The sequence below is a fragment of the Dendrobates tinctorius genome, unplaced genomic scaffold, assembly GCF_039654945.1.
Source record: "Dendrobates tinctorius isolate UK_male_01 unplaced genomic scaffold, ASM3965494v1 ptg000014l, whole genome shotgun sequence".
NCBI lineage: Eukaryota > Metazoa > Chordata > Amphibia > Anura > Dendrobatidae > Dendrobates > Dendrobates tinctorius.
Genome location: NW_027361682.1, coordinates 5,276,416 through 5,300,736, shown reverse-complemented (window position 1 = coordinate 5,300,736; position 24,321 = coordinate 5,276,416). Strand labels below are relative to the sequence as shown.

The 24,321-nt window shown below is 43.2% G+C and overlaps 1 protein-coding gene across 1 annotated transcript; it reads right to left on the bottom strand.

Moving 5' to 3' along the window:
- Positions 1–210: 210 nt before the first annotated feature.
- LOC141073891 (uncharacterized) lies at positions 211–14,713 on the bottom strand. Its single transcript, XM_073561431.1, has 6 exons — positions 14,333–14,713; positions 14,024–14,203; positions 13,818–13,941; positions 13,637–13,734; positions 11,488–11,578; positions 211–1,478 (listed from the first exon to the last, which is right to left on the bottom strand). Exons 1-6 carry the CDS (start codon positions 14,513–14,515, stop codon positions 562–564), a joined length of 1,593 nt encoding a protein of 530 aa, XP_073417532.1. The 5' UTR covers positions 14,516–14,713; the 3' UTR covers positions 211–561.
- Positions 14,714–24,321: the final 9,608 nt, after the last annotated feature.

Genomic DNA, 24,321 nt, shown 5'->3' with positions numbered 1-24,321 from the left:
CACCTGAGCATGCTCAATGAGTATACTCGCTCATCACTAGTCCTTAACACAAACAAGCTATAACAGGAAATGAGAAGTTCTGGTGCCATTGGTGTCTAAGGAAAAAATAAATTACTCCAGTCGATAGTAGTAGCATTTTCGCAGCATCTGCAACAAGTGATCCTGTTTGCATGGGCAAGTATTACAGCATTTCAATTCATGCAAAGTTGCTGTGGTTCATAAGGCCTATGAAGGTCCAACGCATTACAAGATGGATGACAAACAAGTTGCATATTCAGAGTATACATGAGTTATTTAGATTCTACAGTATTTGCTTTTTGATAACAAATGTTTAGTGCTAATTTAGTTTATTTCTTAATCATCATTAAATGCTTTGTTTCTTTCCATTTCTCTTCTATGACATGTGATTTTACTTTGCCTGTAACCAATTTTTGTACATTGCATATTTTGTCAATAAAATGATTAAAAAAAAGATGGCTATTTCCCTACATGAATTTTCTGTTCTGCAACAAAAAATGATTTTTGGTTAAAACATTTCCTACATTACAAACAAGAAAATGGTTACTCTCTAATGTGAATTCTCTGATGCCTAAAAAGACTTGATTTAGATGTAAAATATTTTCCACATTCTGTACATGAAATTGGCTTCTCCCTTGTGTGAGTTTTCAGATGTATAACAAGATGTGATTTCCGTTTAAAACATTTCCCACATTCTGAACATGAAAATGGCTTCTCCCCTGTGTGAATTCTCTGATGCTTAACAAGATTTGATTTAGATGTAAAACATTTCCCACATTCTGAACATGAAAATGGCTTCTCCCCTGTGTGACTTCTTTGATGAGTAACGAGATGTGATTTATTTTGAAAATATTTCCCACATTCTAAACATGAAAATGCATTCTCCCCTGTGTGAATTCTCTGATGTGCAACCAAATTTGTTTTCTCATAAAAACATTTCTCACATTCTGAACATGCAAATGGTTTCTGCTGCGTGTGTGTTTTCTGATGTCTAGCAAGATAGCTGTGAGAACAACATTTCCCACATTCTGGACATGACAATAAATTCTCCCCTGTGTGAATAATTTGATGTTTAGCAAGATTTGATTTGTCTGCAAAGCATTTTCCACATTCTGCACATAAAAATGGCTTCTCTCCTGTGTGAGTTCTCTGGTGTTTAGCAAGATCAGCTTTCCGAGAACAACATTTCCCACATTCCAAACATGAAAATGCCTTTTTTCTTGTTTGAGCTCTTTGATGTTTACTAACTCTTTTAACATTTTTATTTTTCTTAATAGTTGGTGATAAATTAGTAGAAAGAACCTGCTGAAAAAGATAAAGTGAAAAATCTTCATTGTGAAGGGCCGGAGCTATGTCTTGGATAATGGCACACTCTTCATGTGTATCTGGTGTGATACTACGGACATCTGCTTTAACATCTGAAAATATCATACGTTCTTCTGAGGTCCTCACACAGTCATCTGCCAAAAATGAAATTATTATTATTATTATAGCATTTTTTTCTTTAGTTTTTGAATAATGTTAAATTTTGAAACATTTCACTTTCACAGATGCAGATATCTTAAATATGTTTCGCTTTATTTGATTTATATCTCTTTATTTTCATTTTGAGAAGAGAGGGTAATATAGAATCAAAAACGTTAATATGAACATTTTTTTAGTCCAGCATAGATTAAAAAAATAAGGCATACTCGCTTTATAGATTCACTGACGCTTCTCTTCCAATGTTGTCCAGGTAATGCTCCAGGTTCCATAGTTCCACTTCTGGCCAAACATGCGACTGCTTCAGCCAGTCATTGATACCAGCTGTGATCAGTGATTGGCTGCAGCAATCATATTTCCATATGGCCAGAACACAATGGCCCAGATTCATTAAGAATGGTGTTGTATACATTAATCTTAATGAATGTGAAAAGAAATTCGGCATTCTGTGAGTGGACTAAAATTTTCAAATTTATTGCAGGAACATAAATATATACAAGAGAACCCAGTCAGTAAAACCAACGTGTTTCGACCAGAAGGTGTTTATCATGTTTCATGTAAAACACTTTCTTGTTGAAACGCGTTGGTATTGCTGATCGAGCTGTCTTATCCATATTTATGTCCCTGCAATACATTTGAATATTTTATTCTGCTCACAGAGTGGCAGATATCTTTTAACAGCTAACATTTGACAAGCTCATGTGCCCGTGTGCCTATAAGAGGATTACACTGCAAGGCTGGTGAGCTGGAACCTCTGTTGAGGATTGGGACCGTAAGATATTACAAAAAGAGGCCAAGTTCATTTACCAGATGGGGATTTGAGGCCTGGGGTCTGAATAATCAGCTTCAATTTGGTTGCTTCACTTTGACACTTTCCATCTAACCCTGATACCATGTGTTTGTTCATTTGTTAAAAAGGCCCGCCATGGGCCCACTGACCATAATATGTTATGGCCAAAATCGATTTTTCAATCATACCAGTAAAATATTTAATGAGAACATGGCACTTTTAAGTACTGAATTATTGCCTAGCTAAATAGTAGTATGAGCAGTCTAGCTGGTAACTAAAATAAATGTAAAAGATCTGATTAATAAATGGAAGACCTGTCGTGAATAATACAGGACCCTGGGGACACATCTGCTAGCAGAATAAGAGTTAATGTCTGTAGTGGCTGAACAAAAACCAATGTGCAGGCAGGTGATGGAATGCATTTGCAACTCACACCTTAAGGAACTTCTCACGCACATGCAACAGTTGAGGGGATATCGTTCTGGCTGGCAAGCATGTATGTACAGTATGTACACCGCTCCCCCTGACCGCAACCTGACTCTCTAAAGGGCTGATACATCTTTAAGTTATTCCTTGGTTTTGCATACTGCTCTTCTTCTAATGAAAATAAAAGTATGTTCTCCTGATGAGGGAAAACGGGTCGAGAATTGTACATACTTGGGTCTTTTTACTAATGCAAACCTGAAAATTATTTGAGATATGTATATTGATTAATTCATATCTAAAAATATATACCGTAATACACTATTTGGGGTTACACCTGCACATTAGTATGGGTCTCTGTAATTAAATATAGAGGCAATTTTTGAAACCGGGACTGGGTATGTTAATGCACCTTATCATCATATTAAGTGTGTGTATTTTGTGTCTATGGAATAGAGTACATGACTACAATACATTTATATTTTTTCTTTATACAAAATTATAGTGTAATATCTTTGTATATATTTGAATCCATCTGTTCTATATACAGATTATTAGCGTAACCTACTAATTTACACACCCCTTTATTTGGTGCATAGACATTTGGTACTATATGTTTGGTCTGAACAATCGCCCGCAATTTCTCAACAGCAGGGGCGCCATTTGTGGGCACTACAGCTGTTCATTAGGGCAAGCACAGACCCGATGTTTCTTGGTTGTGTCCAGAAGAACATTTTTTGGCCAGATATATTTGTTTTCATATTCACTTTTAAAGATGTTTAATATACAGTAAGTGATGTTTTATGTATAATACTTTCTATGATGTAGTGCCAAGTCAGTTAATTGGCCATTGAAACTTTGCCCATAATCATGTGCTAATAAAAACATATACAGTCATGGCTGAAGTTGTTGGCCACCTTGATATTGTTCCAGAAAATGAAGCATTTTTGTTGGCAGCGGATTATTCAGGATTCTCTCCAAGCGTTTGACAACAAAGCTTCTTTATTCAGGAACAAATAGGAACAATATATGATAAGCTTAATAGATCAGGAATAAATCATTTGTATGTCTCTATTTGTGCATCATCTACAGCAGGCTGCTTCTCTCATACACAAAGGAAAACAGGAAATACAGTCACATGCTCTCCCTGTGTGAGCCTCGGGGAGTTATTTTTACCTCTATGAACAGCAAACAAATCTAGCAACTGAACACAGACAGGAATAGATTTGTTGCACCAAACATATTCCGACACCCCCACTCAACAACTATTTATCCTGTTAGTTCCATTGCTGTTCTGAAGTCCACAAACTTGGCTCTTGATAATGGCTTTGTCATACCATTAGCTATCATCCTGCCAGACTCGCAATAAACAAACTCAAGTACATCACTTTCCACTAAGTCACATAAGTGGTGATGTTTTACATCAATGTGCTTAGCCCTTGTTCTAATCTTCTCACTGCTGGCAAGTTTAATGCATCCTTGGTTGTCATCATAGATAACTGTTGGTTGCGCTAATGGCATGCCGAAATCTTCCAAAAGTTGTTTCAACCAAATTACTTCTTGACTTGCATAAGCAGCAGACATATATACTGCTTCTGTAGAAGATAATGTGTTGACATTTGTTTTCTGCTGGACCAAGAAATTGAATTTTCTTTTAACTTGTACAAGTAACCACTTGTTGATTTCCGATCCCCTGAATCTCCAGCCCAATTTGCATCCACATAACCTCTGAGAATGAGATCTCCTGATGCAGATATCTTAAGATTTAGCCTTTGAGTTTCTTTAAGATACTGAAGAATTCTCTTAATTGCATTCCAGTCTCTTTGGCGTGGCTTGCTTACATGAAGGCAGAGAATTCCAACTGTGGCTTTGATATCCGAACGAGTTGTGGTTGCTATGTACAGAAGTGCCCCCACTGCTTGTCTGTAACTTTCATTGCTGGGTAGCAAATCTTCTCCTTCCAACTTTAAGTAGGATGGATTCATTGGTGTTGACGCACCTTGGGCTTCTGACATACCAAACTGGTTTAGTATTGCGGAAATTTTAGAACTTTGGTTGAGAAGAAAACTCCCATCTTCCTCTCTCTGGATTTGAATTCCCAAATAATATGTCACATTTCCAAGGTCCTTAGTCTCAAAAGTGTTGGTTGAGAATTTCACCTTGCTTTGCAATTTATTTTTCATCTTGATGAGACATGATCACATCGTTACATATAGGAGAACATACATCCACTCCTTCGCTACATTGTTCGTATACAAACATGGATCAGCTTGAGATCTTTTAAATCCTTCATCCATAAAAACTTTTCTCATTTTCGAGTTTCAAGCTCTTGCCGACTGCTTAAGTTCATGGAGAGATTTTTGCAATTTAAAAACAAGGTGCTCTTCACCCTTTTTAATATATCTCTTGGGTTGGTTCATGTACAACTCTTCTTCAATGTCACCATGTAGGAAGGCTGTTTGGATGTCAAAATGTCTCACTGTCATCTGTTGAAATGCAGCTATGGACCTTAAAGTTCTGGATGTGGCTTGCTTCGCAACTGGAGAAAATGTAGCATCATAATCTTCACCATATTTTTACGAGTACCCTTTTGCGACCAATGTTGCCTTAAACCAGTGAACTTTACCTTTTGAGTCATATTTGTTTTTGAAGACCCACTTACATCGGATAGCTCTTTTTCCTTGTGGTAGCTCAGTAAGCTCCCATATCTGGAGTTGGTGAAGGTACTCCATCTCTTCATTAGCGGCATTTATCCACTTCTGCTTCTCGTGGACAGGCTGTTTTTGCATCTCTTGCCATGACTGTGGCTCTGGTTCAGGAAGTGTTTTGAAGAAAGGCATCTAGGTGGGATACCTTTGTTTGACCTTTCTGATCCTCTGAATGGAGGTTGACTTGGTTCTTCTGTGTCTTCCTGGGTGGCTTCAGAGCTTATCCACACTTCAGTGTTTTCCATTTCGGCATCTGGGTTTGGTGATTGAGATTCTTGTTCTTGCTTCTTAGGTTGAATAACTGGTGTAACTTCATAGAATTGCTACATTTCTGCTGATTGTTACTGTGTTGGTCTTTGGGTGCAGGATTCTGTATCCCTTTTGAGTTTTGCTATAGCCCACCAGGACTCCTTGCTTTGCATGTGATTCCCACTTGGAACATTTTTCTTTTGGAACATACATAAATGTTTTGCTTTCAAATATCCTGAGGTGCTTCAGGTTAGCCTTCTCGCAGTTCCATAGCTCATATGGAGTTTTATTTGTGGCTTTATCTGGTAGTCTGTTTTGGAGATAGCAAGCTGTCATGATGGCTTCTCCCCAATAAATTGTAGATAGATTTGCATCAAACAACATACTTCCACGTTCACAAAGAGCACGGTTCTCTCTCTCTGCAATGCCATTTTGTTCTGGGTTGTATGGAATGGTTGTCTGGAACACAATTCCATCCTTTTTCAAAATGGTTTGCACCTTACCACTTGTATATTCGGTTCCATTATCTGCACGCAGGGCTTTTGGCATTCTTCAAAATTTGTTAAACAATACAGAAAGATATTCTTCAAGTTTCCGTGAAACTTCATCCTGACTATGAAGCAGGCCTTACTGTGAAGCAGGTAGGCGACTGTATATCTGGAGTAATAATCAATAAATGTGAGAAAATATCTCTTCTTGCTAGGAGTTTGAACACTCATTGGACCACATACATCTGTATGTATCAGAACCAGTGGCAGTGCAGATCTGTGGTGCTTATTTTAGGAAAGGATTTTCTGGACATTTTCCTTTTAAAGGTAACCTGTCAACCCCCCCAGGGCGTTTTTAAGTAAAAGAGCCACCTACAGGAGCAGCACTAAGGCTGTATTCTGTGAAAGTGGCTTTTATGTTTTTGATCCCTAGTAACGCTGAAATACAGACTTTTATAAATTCCCCGCCATAACTCGTGTGTCCGGGAGGTGTGTTTTCTCCCCCGGTGTCCAGCGTCATAGAGCAATCTATCATCCCCCTCTTGCGTTGTTGCGCCCCCTCTTCTGCTCCTTACATGACTGGCGCCTGTGCTCTGCCAACATTTCTCGGGCATGCGCTGTGCACGCTGCTCAGGAACTGACATCATGCCTTCATGTAATGCTTTCCGCCGCGAGGCCCCAGATCCCGCCCCGCTGTGTGTTTTGATGTATTCACACTGTGGGGCTGGGTATCTGGCGCCTGCACAGTGAGCATCTATCTTCCCCTCCTCCTGGTTCCTCCCTTGGCAGTGTCTAGTGAGCTGAGCTCCCAACATGCAGGATCTCTCTGCGCAGGCGCTAGAGACCTTATCATCTCTACATTTTCAATTCTGAATTGGAGTGTCCACGCTTTCTGGGATTGTTGGAGACATCTGCCGTGCTTTATGTGACGTTCTGCATGAAGAATTCCTCCCCCAGTCAATAACAAATAAATAACAAAAAAGAAAAAAAAGGTGCTTTACTTTTGGGATCTGCGGGATACATTGTGGACCTGGGGGGTGTCGGGCTGTGAATGTAGGCTAGGAGTGGTTGGGGAGGACACATTAGGAGTGGAATACAAGTTGGAAGGGATTGACACATTGGATTGGATAGAACAAAGGGAAGGTGGGGAGAGACTTGGAAACAGACACATTCAGAGGTGAGGGTGTGAATTATGTTTTGTCGCTACTTTTCTTTTCCTGGCCTTCGCTTTGCTGGTTCCTCGGCGATTTTTTTCCTGTTCCTGGGGTGCTGAACTCGGCTGCGTGGTGGAAGTGGAAGGCTGGGCTGCTGCACTCAGCTGCATGGTGGAAGTGGAAGGCTGGGCTGCTGCACTCGGCTGCATGGTGTAGCTCTGTACTGTTGAAACAGTCCTAATATTCAGCGGTGGTTGTGGTGGTGGATAGGTCACTTGGTGAAAAGACTGGCATCCAAGTCCTTGTGATGTTGGGAAAGGTGCTGGCGGATTCTGCCACTGATGCTGTGATGGAGCTTGTTGGAGGTGTGGCTGAAAACAACTTTCTGGACATGTTCTGTCTGAAGCACGCATGGTTTTCGAACGCATGCGTATGCATGTCCTTACGTTCCAATGCGTTCCCATAGACAGTAATGCATTGTTTTGACGCACTCATCGGCATGCGCGTGCCTGCGCATAGTTGATGGATTTTTGAAGCCTCAAAAAATGCAACATTTTGCGTTCGACGCGCACCGCCAAACGACGCATGCGTATGCATGCACATGCGAAAGCATGCAAACGCACGTTCCTGCATATCACTGCGTACACCATCTTAAAGATCTGTACGCATGATGCATGCGGATCATACGCTACACACCGAAACGCAAATGTGATATCAGCCTTAGATTGTTCTTATATTTAGGGAAATACTGTGTCTTTAATGCTGTTTCTGCTCTGGATTCAATACTGCTACTTACATGCTGTGTTTTTCTTTTGAATTCATCCACAAGTTTGCCTTTAGCATACTCGTGTCAGCTCATCATCTGGCCGTGCGTCTAGTGCAGTCACGAGTGTGTCATAACTTTCTGGAAGACCACTTAATAGAAGTGCAGCAACATGAAAATCTTTAATTTCTTCTTCAATACCCCTGAGACGCTCCACAATCTCTAGGGTGTTTCTTATATAGTCCTGCATATTCGGTCCATCACTTAGCTTAGACTGATAAAGCTTTCTCATGAGATAAAGCTTATTGCTGAGATTTGATCTTTCACGCACTTTCTGTAAATCATCCCACATCTCCTTTGCAGTAGCACACTTGCATATATGCACAATCTGATTACCATCTACACTTAGAAAGCACAAAGCACGATCTCCCTGATTCTTCTCTAGCCAATCATCTGGTAATGGATGAGGCACTTGTTCCTGAGTATATTTCCATGTACCTTCTCTTATGAGCAGCATCTTCACCTTGAATTTCCAGGACTGGTAGTTCTGGTTAGTGAGACTTGGTACTGAGAACTTGACAGGATTGCTGCTAGTGGACATCTTCTCTGTTGCCCTGTGCTGCTTTTGCTTTTGGCTTCTGTTGCTACGTTACTCTGGGCCCGTAACCTGTTGGCAGCGGATTATTCAGGATACTCTCCAAGCGTGTGACAACAGAGCTTCTTTATTCAGGAACAAACAGGAACAATATATGATAAGCTTAATAGAGCAGGCATAAATCATTTGTGTGTCTCTATCTGTGCATCATTTACAGGAGGCTGCTTCTCTCCTACAGACACAGGAAAACAGGAAATACAGTCACATGATTTCCCTGTGTGATCCTTTGGGAGTTTTTTTTATTAACTTTATGAACAGCATATAAATCTAGCAACCAAACACTCAGACAGGAATGGAGCTGTTGCACCAAACATATTCCAACAATTTTTCCCAGAAAATTTTTTAAATTATTGCAATTACACATTTGGTTATACACCTTTTTATTTCCTTCGTGTGTATTGGAACAATACAAAAAAAAACAGAGTAAAAAAAGGCAAATTGGACATAATTTCACACAAAACTCCAAAAATGGGCCTGATAAAATTGTTCGCCCCCTCATCTTAATATTTGGTTGCATACCCTTTGGAATAAATAACTACAATAAATCGCTTCTTACAACCATCAACAAACTTCTTACACTTCTCAACTGGAATTTTGTACCACTCTTCTTTTGCAAACTGCTCCATGTCTTTCATATTTGAAGGATGCTTTCTCTCAACAGCAATTTTAATATCTTTTCACAGGTCTTCAACAAGGTATAGATCCAGACTCATTGCTTGCCACTTCGGAAGTCTCTGGTACTTTGTTTCCATTCATTTCTGGGTGCTTCTTGAAGTATGTTTGGGGTCAGTGTCCTGCTGGAAGGCCCAGGACCTAGGACACAAATCCAGCTTTATGACACTGGGCACTGCATTGCTACCCAGAATCCTTTGGTAATGTTCAGATTTCATGATGACTAGCACATAGTCAATGCACCCGGTACCAGAGGCAGCAGTTCAACCCCAAAACATCTTTGAACCTCTACTATATTTGACTGTAGGTGCTGTGTTATTTTCTTTGCAAGCCTCATTCCATTTTTGGTAACAGTAGAATGATGTCCTTTACAAGAAGCTCTATCTTGGTCTTATCTGTCCATAAGCCGTTTTCCAAGAAGGATTTTGTTTTACTCACGTACATTTTGGCAAACTGCAGTCTAGCTAATGTATGTCTGTATCAGCAGCACGGTCCTCCTGGGTCTCCTGCCAATGCATTTCATTCAAATGTACAGTTCGCGCTGACGGTCAGGCACCCTGAGCCTGTAGGAAAGCTTAAATTTCTTTGGAACCTGAATACGGCTATTTATCCACTATCTGGACTATCCTGCGTTGCTCCCTTTCTTCAATTTTCCCTGCCATTCAAGTCCAGGGAGATTAGGTACAGTGCCATGGTTTGTAAACTTTTAAATTATGATGCGTACTGTGGACAAAGGATCATCAAGATCTCTGGAGATGGACTTGTAACCTTGAGATTATTGATATTTTTCAAAAATTTTGGTTTTCAAGTCTTCAGACAGTTCTCTTCTGCTGTTTCTGTTCTCCATGCTTAGTGTAGTACACAAGCAAAGATTCAAATTTTTCCCTTTTTATCTGGCTTCAGGTGCAATTTTCATATTGCCCACACCTGTTACTTCCTACAGGTGAGTTTGAACGGGCATCACATGTTTGAAACAAAGTTGTTTACCCACAATTTTGTCCTGCCAACTGTTGGGGTTTTGTGTGAAATGATGTCCAATTGTCTATTTGTTTGTTTGTGTTGTTCCAATACCCACAAAGGAAATAAACATGTGTAATTGCAATCATTTTCTGAGAGAAATAATAAATTTTCTGAAACAGTTTCAAGGGTGCCAACACTTTCACAGGGCCGCCATCATGGCATTACTGCCCTTACTACTGTATGGGGCCTGGTGATCAGATGCAAAAAAAAGGCAGCCTGGCTCATCGGGCCCCTGGACATTTTCTTCAAGGCAAGCTGCTGAACGCCCGATCCATAACAGCACTGTGGTGATTTACAGATACACTTACAGTGTTGTTAATGCATCTGGCGAATGGAAATGGGCACTGTACCTTTAAGGTGCGGCCCGGGTGCATCATGGTCCTGACGTGTGATGTCACATGCACACGCTGCTCGAACTTCCTCATTCCGGAGAGCAGCGTGCGGTGTGCCACGTGTGGGCGAACACGAACCGGACAAGCAGGCGGAGGTGGCAGGCAGACCAGAAGCGCAGGCTGACGCTGCAGGCTGCATGCGAGCAGGGCGAGTCTTTCCAGTGAGAAGAGGCTTCAGCTGGCTCACTGTGGCTTGCAGGCTGCGTTTGGTAGCAATTGCATGTGTGTGGCTGATGAGGGAAGGCGAGTGGTGACTGGGGGCTCCTGGGCCTTGTTGGACGCAGGCCCCAAGTCACCACTAAACTCCCCCTGGGCCAGGGGGAGGCTAGTAGCGACTGAGGGCCCAGGGGGAGGATAGTTGGGACTGGGGACCTGCGTCCAACAGAGGCTAGTAATGACTGAGGGTCCGCGTCCAACAGGGCCCAGGGGGAGGCTAGGGGTGACAGGGGGCCTGTGTGGTGGAGGCGAAGCTAGGGTGGAGGCGGAACTGGGGGTGGAGCCTAGGTAGAATCTCAAGGGGGCCTTGAAAATTTTACCAGTATAGGGCCCTGAAATTCCTAGTGGCAGCCCTGCGTTCAACCATGACTGTATACAATATATACACCACAAAATTGAACAAGTAAGTGACTGAGAAGAATCTGTGACTTCTCGGCATTTACTGGTCACTACTCACCTGTGCGGTTATGTGTAGGAATCTCATCTTCATGTCGCTCATCACCCCTCACATATGTCTCTGTAGTATTAATATGAGTCAGATCTTTAACCTAAAACACATATTGTAATAGTCAAAGTCACATGGAGAAATCATAAGAAATACTATCAAAGAAAAAGAAAAAAAAAATCCGTAATTAGAATGACAACCTAAAACAGATAGTTATCACATAGGTTGGAGGTTGGATTTATACAAGAGACCAGCAGCTATCTGGTCCTAATTCTAACCAGCAGTCTCCATAACCAGAAAACTATGAGAAAATTCAGACATCTAATGTCTATGATCAGCTTTATCCTCTCATCTCCACCTGGTATAAAACATGTAGTGAATGGCTATCTTATAATAATAATCTTTATTTTTATATAGCGCTAACATATTCCGCAGCGCTTTACAGTTTTGCACACATCATCATCACTGTCCCCGATGGGGCTCACAATCTAAATTCCCTATTAGTATGTCTTTAGAATGTGGGAGGAAACCGGAGTGCCCGGAGGAAACCCACACAAACACGGGGAGAACATACAAACTCCTTGCAGATGTTGATCTTGGTGGGATTCGAACCCAGGACCCCATCGCTGCAAGGCTGCAGTGCTAACCACTGTGCCACCGTTCCCCGCATCTTATTACAAACACCCATATAATACTTGCAGCTTCGGCATCCGTGCACATTGCTCCACTCCCCCCACAGTTACGCCGACTCACTCATTGTCGCGGCCCCCGTCCCACTCTTCCTTCTCCATTTTCTGCTACTGCCCAGGGTACGCCCATGGCGAAAAGATCGCCGAGCACTTTGCCTAGGGCTGACACTCGCTCCCTCCCTTCTTAAAGGAGCTGCGCACTCCGCCTTAAAGTGTCCAATACATTGCCTTGCCAGTCTGTACATCAGCGGGAGTAGCTAGCACCTACCATGTCAGTCTGTACATCATCCGGATATGTCAGCACCTGCCGTGCCAGTCTGTATATCAGCTGGACCTGCCTGCGTATCAGCCGGACCCGCCTGCACTTGCCTTGCCAACTTGGGTAGCAGTCAGACCCACCTGCATTTTCCGTGCCAATCTGTGTATCAGCCGGACCTGCCAGCACCAGCCATGCCCGTCTGGTCTGTATATCAGCCAAACCAGCACTTACCGTGCTAGCCCTACCAGTCCGCACCTGCCTATTTCAGCTGTTCTTTCTCCCCGGGCTGTTCCAACAACCAGTCCTTTTGGGGTCAGCTGCCATGCGTTCATGGTCTGTCCTGGAGTAGCACCTGGTGTTCACTGGGAGCCAAGCCTAATACCACTATCAAGGGCTCTAGTGAAAAGTCAGGTGCTCACCCTCCAGGCTCTCCTCGGACCACCACTCAAGTTACAATACTTAAATAATATCTACTGTCGAAACATCAATCCCCAGGTATCTGAGGACCCAGGTTGTGCCAAAACAACATTCCCCACATCATTACTCTTCCTCTCCAGCCTGAAACGTCAACAACTGACAGACAAGTTCCATCAATTCACACTGCTCATGCGAAATTCTCCAGTAAGTTGCACTAGAAATCTAAATTCATCTGACCAGGTAATGTTCTGCTAAGCTACATAGTTTTTTCACTCTTTGAACTCTCTAAAGATTTTCCTTTTCATTTCTGTTCGATAGTAATAGCACAATCACTGGACATCTTCTGTTCTGTCAAGAATTGAGCAAAAAGATTTTCACTGACTTGGTCCAGTCCTTCAGTGCAGCAAGAGGAGGGCAGTCTTTACTTATGCAGCGGGCATCCTTGTTCCAGCATCCTGCACACCTCTAGTGTTTGCTAGACCCTGCTACTTCATGATGTCACAGCATGACGCACCTCATGATTTATTGGGCGGATTAATCGCCACTTGAGATACTGACAGCAGAAGTGGACATCTGAAATCTTTCTTCTCAACCAAATTAAATCCCATTTGTGTTGAGGAAAGACAAATGCTTTGGGCATGTTATTCAGACACTAGTGCTGAATTCAGCTGCCATTTATGTGACTGCACAAAGTGTGACAATTCCTGACATGCTTTGACATGAGTTGTTTAAAAGAAGACCTTCACAGCTTCTACACAGCACAGGGGAGATCTCATGACACCTTCTCTCCATCTACCTGATGATCCTGAGGAACAATGGGATCTTCTCGTTTACAGTCCTGTGGAAGAAGAGGACGGGGACATCTCTCTGGTGTTGTCCTCTCACTGGATAGAACTGGAGGAAACACATACAGGAACTGAATTCATTCTTTACATACAGATAATTATAGGCCGTGTGTATTTAGTCCTGTCTATTACCTGGTGATGTGAGGGGCTGGGGAACCTCCATCATGACGTCCTTGTACAGATCTTTGTGTCCTTCTAAATACTCCCACTCCTCCATGGAGAAATAGACGGTGACATCCTGACACCTTATAGGAACCTGACACATACAATGACACCGTCATCCCCCGATCCCTCCATAGCGTTACTGTATAATGTCCCAGCATTCCCAGCAGTGTCACCTCTCCAGTCAGCAGCTCAATCATCTTGTAGGTGAGTTCTAGGATCTTCTGGACATTGATGTCCTCATGAATCAGGGGGTGAGGTGGAGGCCCCGTGATTGGGCTCAGGGGTCTTCCCCATCCCTCAGACACAGGGGCCTGACAGCGCTCACTAGAGGTCTTCTTCACTACTGTATAATCCTGGTTATGGAGAGAGACATTAATAAACCTCACTACAGACATTTCCAGAGTCCTCACCTCTCCAGTTCTGTCCATCTGTTATTCCCATAGATAAGAATGATGTAATGTGACATCATCAGAATCTCTCACCTCTCCAGTAAGCCGGAAGAGGATCTCTAGGGTGAGATGTAATATCCTCTCCGCCATCTTGTCCCTGTCCCTCTCCATCCTTGTAGGGTCACTCAGGAGAATTCTCTTATATAGAAGATCTCCACTGAGAGGATCCGATATTGTAGGGACCTGAATGGGGAGAAGATGACGATGTAACATCATAAAGATCCCATGTAAGAAATCTCCGGAGCTGTTACCGGCTTCACATGATCACTACATCCAGTCATGGCCCCGTCCTGCCCCCGGTATAACACACAGTCCCATTATAGGCACACACAGAGATTTATCCCAGGCTCAGCACTGAGGGGGTTAATGTCCCTTGCGCCCAGTAATGGGGAATCTCCAGCACCTACCTCCACCTGCAGAGCCGTACACCACATATATGGCTGTTCTGTGTGCACAGGACCTGGGATGAGGTCACAGGAGGGGAGGAGTCAGGGGTCACATGATCAGGGGCCTCAGTGTATGCAGGACTCTGCTGTGCTGGGTGTCATGGTGCTGGATGAGGGGAAGTTTCTGTGTGGGGTCTGGACCAGGGCCGGCTCCAGGTTTTCGTGGGCCCCTGGCGAAAGAGTCTCAGTGGGCCCCTTAACCCATACCACAATTCACAGATATGGCAGAGAAATATAGGTATAGTACAATGCCAAAGATTTCACATACTTCTTATGAGTGATATCTATTGTACATTCTAAAACCAGTCAGACAGTATAGTTCTCCATAGAGTATTATTGGCGCCACATAGTGCTTCATACAGAATAATGAGCCCCATATATTTATTTTTTTACTCATTTATATAGCGCCATTAATTACATATCGCTTTACAGACATTATCGGCACTGTCCCCATTGGGGCTCAGTGTGGGAGGAAACCGGAGAACCCGGAGGAAACCCACGCAAACACGGAACATACAAACTCCTTGCACATGTTATCCTTGGTGGGATTTGAAACCCAGGACTCCAATGTTGCAAGGCTGCAGTGCTAACCACTGAGCCACTGTGCTGCCCATATATTACTCCATACAGTATTATGGACACCACACACAGTTGGTACAGAAAGTATTCAGACTCCTTTAAATTTTTCACTCTTTGTTTCATTGCAGCCATTTTGCAAATTCGATAAAGTTCATTTTTTCTCATTAACCCCTCTCCGATATCAGGTGTAACAGTACGCCAATGTCGGACACCCTCCCTTTGATGTGGGCTCCGGCACATGGCCATATAGACGGAAAAATAAAAACGTTATGGCTCTGAAAAGAAGGGGAGTGAAAACCGAAAATGCAAAACCGAAAAAAGCTTTTGGGGTTAAGGGGTTAATGTATCCAGTCTTGTCTGAGGAAAAAAAAAAACAGAAATATAGAATTTTGTGCAAATTTATAAAAAAAAGAAAAACTGAAATATCACATGGTCATAAGTATTCCGACCCTTTGCTCAGTATTGAGGAGGAGCTCCCTTTTGAGCTAGTACAGCCATGAGTCTTCTTGGGAATGATGCAACATTGAGGAGAGGCTTCCGTTGGGCCACTCTGCCATAAAGATCTGACTGGTGGAGGGATGCAGTGATAGTTGACTTTGTGGAACATACTCCCATCTTCCTACTGCATCTCTGGAGCTCAGCCACAGTGATTTTGGGGTTCTTTACCTCTCTCACCAAGGCTCTCCTCCCACGAGTGCTCAGTTTGGCTGGACGGCCAGGTCTAGGAAGGCTTCTGGTGGTCTCAAATTTCTTCCATTTAAGGATTATGGAGGTCACTGTGCTCTTAGGAACCTTGAGTACTGCAGAAATTCTTTTGTAACCTTGGCCAGATCTGTGCCTTGCCACAGTTCTGGCTCCATGGCCAGTTCCCTTGACCTCATGATTCTCATTTGGTCTGACATGCACTGTGAGCTGTGAGGTCTTATATAGACAGGTGTGCGTCTTTCCAAATCAAGTCCTATCAGTTTAATTAAACACAGCTGGACTCCAGTGAAGGAGTAGAACCATTTTAAGGAGGATCACAAGGAAATGGACAGCATGTGACTTAAATATGAGTGTCTGAGCAAAGGGTCTGAATACTTATGACCGTGTGTGTAGCGCCCACATCTCTGCCTGCAGTCCAGGGGCTGGCTGGCAAATTTTGGCCTGGGGGACAAGCACACAGCAGTGGCCCATTACCGGCGGCCCATCGTTACTGTGTTTACCTGTGGCTGATTCATAAAGGGAGTAGAGGTTACAAGGCTATAAAAAGATAAAGTCGGAGTAATGATGGGATATTTGTGGTCAAATGTCGACTATATTCTCATCCATTTCTATCAGTGAGCTACTCAGAGAGGTGTCTGAGACTCTAGATGGCAGTGCACGTGACCATAGCTATGCAAACTCATACTTGCCATCACTACGCTGGGAATACAAAGGAATCGTGACAGTGTGTGCACAGCGCTCTATCACGATTCAGTAACCTGCCGTAACACACAGACTGACTGCAGAAATTTTTCTAGAGTCCAGAAATCGGTGTTGGAAAAAAAAAAGCATGTGGCTTGGAAATTACATGTTGCCCTCATAGAATTGATTGATTCATATTAACTCACATCCATTGTGAAACAGACAAAATAGTCCAGCTGAAGAAGCCGCCATTAACTAATTTCTCCAAACCTGTGTAAATTTTCGTTTACTGTAGTTTCAGTGTGCTAATATACCCACTTATTGCAGCGTCAGTGTGGTGATATACTCACTAATGGCCATCTTCTGTGTCTAGCGTTTGCTCCGCTTCTCTTCTGAGGCCGGGGTCACACTAGCGAGTAAATCGGACGAATGCAATGCGATAAAAAATCGCATTGCATTCGTCCCAATGTTATTCTATGGGGCAGCTCCCATCATGCGATTTTTGATCGGATCCGATCCTCGGACCGAGACAATCGCAGCATGCTGCGATTGTCACCGATTTTCGGATCAGATTCGACAATACAAGTCTATGGGGGGCGAGAAAAAATGGGACTAAAAACGGACTAGATGTGTGACTTGCGATAAAATCGCACCCGGTGTCCTTAAGCCAGCAATTCTTCCAATACAGTAAAATCACAGAGACCGGTTAAATAAAGAATGAATAGATCTAGACATACCTGTATATATATATATTTATCCATGTCATAGAGACACATTAATATATATATTACAAATTCATACAGTTCTTCATAGCAGAATAGCCGCTGAAACATTTGCCGGCTTTTGTATAATTATTCTCCTGCCCGACATGAAATGACACATGGTTTACATACAGTTAACCATTTCATTTCATGTTTTTTTTGTTATGTCTATCACTATTAATTAGATGAGGGTTTGTGGTTAAAATTTTGGACTTGTAGGGGTTAATTTAAGGGGTTAATTCGTTGTATGAAATTACGGGGACTCCCTGCAGCCTCAGTGACGTCAGCAGGAGTCCCTGCAATTTAATACAACGAATGGGACCATTTTTTTAATGGTTGTGTGTGACTCCAGCCTAAGTCACCTGACGGTTATTCAAACTCTCCAGGTCACGCTGAGTTCTATGTGACCCATAAGGCTATGTGCACACGTTGCGGATTTTGCTACGGATCCGCAGCTTTTCTGGCCCTGCGGGTCCGCAGCAGAATCTGCTGCTTTGTACAGTACTATTTTACTCTATGTAAAATGGAAACCGCTGTGCACATGCTGCGGAATTTTCCGCACGGTTTTGCTGCGGTTTCTAATCCTGCAGATTCCGCTGCGGTTTACCATCTCCTCCATTGTAGAGGTGATAAACCCAGGGCTAAACCACAGGCCTTTTGACCTGAAATTTACCTGTGGATTTTTACAAATCCGCACGGAAAAATCTGCAGGACCAAAATCTACGTGTGCACATAGCCTAAGTGGATTTTACAATATAAGTCTATGGAGTGTGAGAGTGAGGCTCACAATGAGGATCCATAGGCTAACATTGAGAAGAGACGTCTAGGTCACATAAAGCATAGCGTGAGCCGGAGTCTGAAGAGTGAAGACATCACTGAGAGGAGAAGCAGAGCGGTGCTGGATACCAGAGAAGATGCCGCTTGGGGAGTAGATTAACACACTGACACTTCTCTAACATCTACACAGAATTAGGGGAAAAAGTTAATGGAAGGATTACAGGTAACAGATGGTTTGTACTGAATAATATGTTACTTGTATATTGTACTATGAGTACTGACATCATATATTATACTATTCACACTTTAACCTACATATAACATCAGATGTCTATGCACACGGTATATTACATAAAGTACACTGTACAGGACAATACATAACTGGTATGTGATAGACAGACATCAGACATTACATTAGTCACGTATTATCCTGTACATACCATCTTATATCTCTGCACATAATATGGGCGAATCATTTTTCAGAGGGGCCACTTGACACACCACGACTTTCATGGAGGCCAAACCAAAAGGCTGAAATGAATTCTTCTCAGTATTATTATTAACATATTAATTACAATTCATATTAAAATAAAATAATGATATCATATAATATTAAACGTCATGTGGGGGCTCTGCTTTATGTGGATGACACGTCCTGCATCATCCACACAGTGTTCCCCATCGTGCTTCTGTTCAGGCCTGCCGAGGGAAGAGCAAAGTGCTGTTCTGCACATGTGCGGGGAAAGGCCAAAGAGCATCGGCGCATGCACATTGCAGTACTGTGCTTTGCCCTCGATAAGGCACATAGACGTGTACCTGCTGCCTGTGCAGAAGTGCGATGTTGAGAACCAAATGGATGACATAGGACATGTCCTCCAAACGAAGCAGGGAAGAAGAACGTCATCGCAAGAAGAGAGGAGGCACTGGATCAAGACCAGCGGCGCCCATCAGACCGGACTGCCCAGTAGGTGAGTATAATAAAACCTATTTTTTTACAGGGCATCATATATACAGCATTCCATAACACTGTCACATGGGGCTGAAAGGTGGTGGTCATAAGTTATATGGGAAAAACCTGCTGACAGGATCCCTTTAAGTATGCTGACATCTCCAATATATACAATATGAGTCCACACACAGCCCCTATATGCAAAATGAACCTCCACATAACCTCTCTATCTACAGTATGAGTTATCACATAGCCTCTTATACGCAGTATGAGCCCTCACATAGCCTCTCTATATACAGTATGAGCCCCAATACACAGTATGAGCCCCCACAGTCAATTATATTCAGTATGAGCCCTCACATAGCCCCTATATACAGTATGAGTCCTGACATAGCCCCCTAGACACAGTATGAGCCTTCACATAATTTTTCTATGTACAGTACGAACAGCTACATAGCCCCTTATATAGAGTGGGATTCCCCTATACTCAGCATAAGCCCTCACATAGCCTCTCTATGTACAGTATGTCCTTATATACAGTATGAGCCCTCACATAGCCTCCTATATATAGGCGAACATCTTATACACATAAAAAAATAAACACACTCATCTTGCTTAGGTTCCCCTAGAGTCTTTGCACAGCAGACACTTTGAAGTGACATCATCACGTTTACTGTCTATTGAACACATTGATTGGTGGAAGAAGTGGCGTTGGCTCTGCCCTCGATCAATGTATTGTGTTGAAAAGATATACGGCACTCCTTGTTGTGAGATGAGGTGCCCAAGTAGGGTTTCAACCCACAGATAATGCAATACAAAAACTTGGCACTCCGGAATTTGCAGTGAAAGAAAGCACATTTCATTTGGAAATCCTTATTATTGTTTACTTTTGGTCCTACATACGGGCTTTCATCAGAACTGACTGCGTCTTGAGATAAGGATTTTTATACCGTGTGTAGCACTGCGTGGTATTGCAACATCAGCTAGTGACAAGCGTTGCACTATAACGCGCTGCTACATGCGGTCTAAACATCCTTATCTTAAAAGGCAGTCAGTTCTGATGAAAGCCCGTATATAGGACCAAAGCGTCAATAATAATAAGGATTGCCAAACATAATTTGCTTTCTTTCACTGCAACTTCCTGAGTGCCAAGTATTTCTATTGAATGCTCCACCAATGTATTCACCGCTGTCTACACCCTGAGGGATGCAGGCCTGGGAGGGCATAGAAGTGTAGCCCGTGGACCACCGTTTTCAGCCCTTAGGGTATGTTTCCATGGGACGGAATCCCTGCACTTTGGATGCAGCAGAGCGTCTCCGCAAAATAGACATGCTGTGGTCTATAAAGACAAGACGCATGTCTGGTTATGCAGGGCCGCCAGATGCGGCTGTGCACGCATAGTGGATACGGGATTTCATAAAATCCCCTCCACTACGCTGTAACATCTGGACGCTGCGGCTGTACACAGCAAATCCTGAAGGATTCCGGCCTGTGGAAACATACCCTTAGGCTGCACTTTGCCCAAGTCTAGTGTATGATATACTGTGACTACAGACATGAGTCGTCTGATGTCTAACACAATTATTACATTGCAGTCATACACTAAAGTGTGTACTGATGTGCTATACCAGTGATGGCAAACATTTTAGAGACCGAGTGCCCAAACTGCAATCTAAAACCCACTTATTTATCACAAAGTGCCAACACGGCAATATAACCGGAATACTGAAGTTTTAGATTAGAAAACAACTCCTACATTAGCGCGCTATAGCAAAGAGCTTGTAAGCCCTGCACTCCAAGCCTATGATACTAGCCAACGACTGCGGTGGATGTCTGTTCTTGAGAAAGGATAGGATTTTTATTCAAAAGTAAAATTGCCACATATGATGCTCCATACTGTATAATGGCCACATATGATGCTCCATACTGTATAATGGCCCCACATGATGCTCCATCCTCTATAATGGCCACATATGATGCTCCATACTGTATAATGGCCACATATGATGCTCCATACTGTATAATGGCCACATATGATGCTCCATACTGTATAATGGCCACATATGATGCTCCATACTGTATAGTAGCAACATATGATGCTCCAGACTGTATAATGGCCACACATAATGCTCCATACTGTATAATGGCCACACAATGCTCCATACTGTATAATGGCCACATATGAAGCTCTATACTGTATAATGGCTCCACATGATGCTGCATACAATATAATGGCCCCATATACTGCTCCATACTGTAAAATGGCTCCACATAATGCTCCATACTGTATAATGCTCCACATTATGCTGCATACAATATAATGGCCCCATATACTGCTCCATACTGTATAATGGCTCCACATGATGCTCCATACAGTATAATGGTTCCACATGATGCTGCATACAATATAATGGCCCCATATACTGCTCCATACTGTATAATGGCTCCACATGATGCTCCATACTGTATAATGGCCCCACATGATGCTGCATACAGTATAATGGCCCCACATGATGCTGCATACAGTATAATGGCCCCACATATTGCTCCATACTGTATAATGGCTCCACATGATGATGCATACAGTATAATGGCCCCATATACTGCTCCATACTGTATAATGGCTCCACATGATGATGCATACAGTATAATGGCCCCATATATTGCTCCATACTGTATAATGGCTCCACATGATGATGCATACAGTATAATGGCCCCATATACTGCTCCATACTGTATAATGGCTCCACATGATGATGCATACAGTATAATGGCCACATATACTGCTCCATACTGTATAATGGCCACACAGATCTCCATACAGTATAATGGCCCCATATACTGCTCCATACTGTATAATGGCTCCACATGATGTATACAGTATAATGGCCTCATATACTGCTCCATACTGTATAATGGCCCCACATGATGATGCATACAGTATAATGGCCCCATATACTGCTCCATACTGTATAATGGCCTTGCATTAAAAAAAAAAACTACTCACCTCTGCCCGTTCCAACGCTGATCTGGTCTCTTCATCTATCAGTCCTACCTGTGGGCACGCGCACCATCTCGGCAATAGTGCCGCCGCCACTCTCCTCAGCCTGCGTGCCATCCCTGTCATGAACATGTGAGCAGACTGATGGAACGGCGCACGGCCTCATGGGAGAGTGCAGAGGAGAGTGGCTGCGGCACCGGCGTTAGTGATGAGGGTCCGGGAGATTATGAGAGAGCTGTGGAGAGTGGTGGGGTCGCTAGTTTTGAGGAGATGGCACGCGTGCCCACCAGGAGGGCTCTGTGTGCCCCCTCTGGCAAGTGTGCCATAGGTTCGCCGCCACTGTACTATACTATGTGCACATGCCTACAGTGTTATATGTACTGATTATACCTGGACCTCACATAATAATGGATGGAATTCTTTTATATACCATAATATATGGTGTCTTGGAGCCAGGCTCAGGAGCAGTCAGTGCAGGATCAGGATGACTGTATACTGGTGTCTGAGACCCTGACTGAGAGTTACTGCTGCAGCTTGAACGGGTGGGGTGACGCTGGAGCCGAACACTCCACTGACAGCGTGACCTGCAGGAGCTGCATGAAAGTTCAAAGGGTGTAATAAAACATCACACTCACTGTGCTTCAGAGAGACTGCAGACATAAGACGTAGGATCCATCCTTGATCTCCTGCCCCCTGCAGACCTCTTCTCTGAGTTCTCTCAAGCTGCTCTCCAGTCCCCCAGGAGGAAGGAAGCATCTAGGCTAGCGCTGCTGAGGTGAGATCAGAAGACACGGCCGCACAGTGTGCTCTGTGGGCTTGTCTACAATTCAGAGATTTACAGTGCCAAAAGCCATCAGGCAGCAGGAAGACGGGCGGCCCGCATCTGCTGCTGGGGAGATAGGCCCGGGGGGCACTTGCCCCTCTGCCACCTGGCCCAGCCTGCCCCTGCTGCAGTCCCTCTCTTTCTGCAGAGATGTCAGTGCATTCACTGCCAAGGCTCCCGTCCTGCTCCTTCCAGGTCTGCTGCCAATAGCTGGAGATCACTTACATGGAGATGCCTGTGCAATGTTGTGAGTTTGTTTCTAACACGCTTGTCAGTTCTCAGGTCCCTATATTTGTATCCTAGTCTGCTGCACCCGCCAGTGCTGACCACAATTGCAGCAGAGCCAGCTGCATCCACCAGTGCTCATCTCAACAGCAGCAGGGTCAGTGAGAAGAGTGGAAGACGGCTTTCAACATCCGCGATGGCCATTACGAGTATCTCATTATGCCGTTTGGACTCTGTAATGCTCCAGCCGTCTTTGAAGAACTGGTGAATGACATCTTCCGTGACCTGCTCTATACGTATGTGGTAGTATACCTGGATGACATCTTGGTATTCTCTTCTGATCTGCCAACACACAGGAGGGACGTTCGCCAGGTTCTGCTAAGATTAAGAACTAACCGTCTCTACAACAAATATGAAAAGTGCGTCTTTGAACAGTCCTCTCTTCTGCTTCTGGGATACAGTCATATGTAAAAGTTTGGGCACCCCTATTAATGGTAACCTTTTTTCTTTATAACAATTTTGTTTTTTGCAACAGCTATTTCAGTTTCATATATCTAATAACTGATGGACTCAGTTATATTTCTGGATTCAAATGAGGTTTATTGTACTAACAGAAAATGTGCAATCTGCATTTAAACAAAATTTGACCGGCGCAAAAGTATGGGCACCCTTATCATTTTCTTGATTTGAACACTCCTAACTACTTTTTACTGACTTCCTGAAGCACTAAATTGGTTTTGTAACCTCATTGAGCTTTGAACTTCATAGCCGGGTGTATCAAATCATGAGAAAAGGTATTTAAGGTGGCCACTTGCAAGTAGTTCTCCTATTTGATTCTCCTATGAAGAGTGGCATCATGGGCTCCTCAAAACAACTCTCAAATGATCTGAAAACAAAGATTATTCAACATAGCTTTTCAGGGGAAGGATACAAAAAGTTGTCTCAGAGATTTAACCTGTCAGTTTCCACTGTGAGGAACATAGTAAGGAAATGGAAGAACACAGGTACAGTTCTTGTTAAGCCCAGAAGTGGCAGGCCAAGAAAAATATCAGAAAGGCAGAGAAGAAGAATGGTG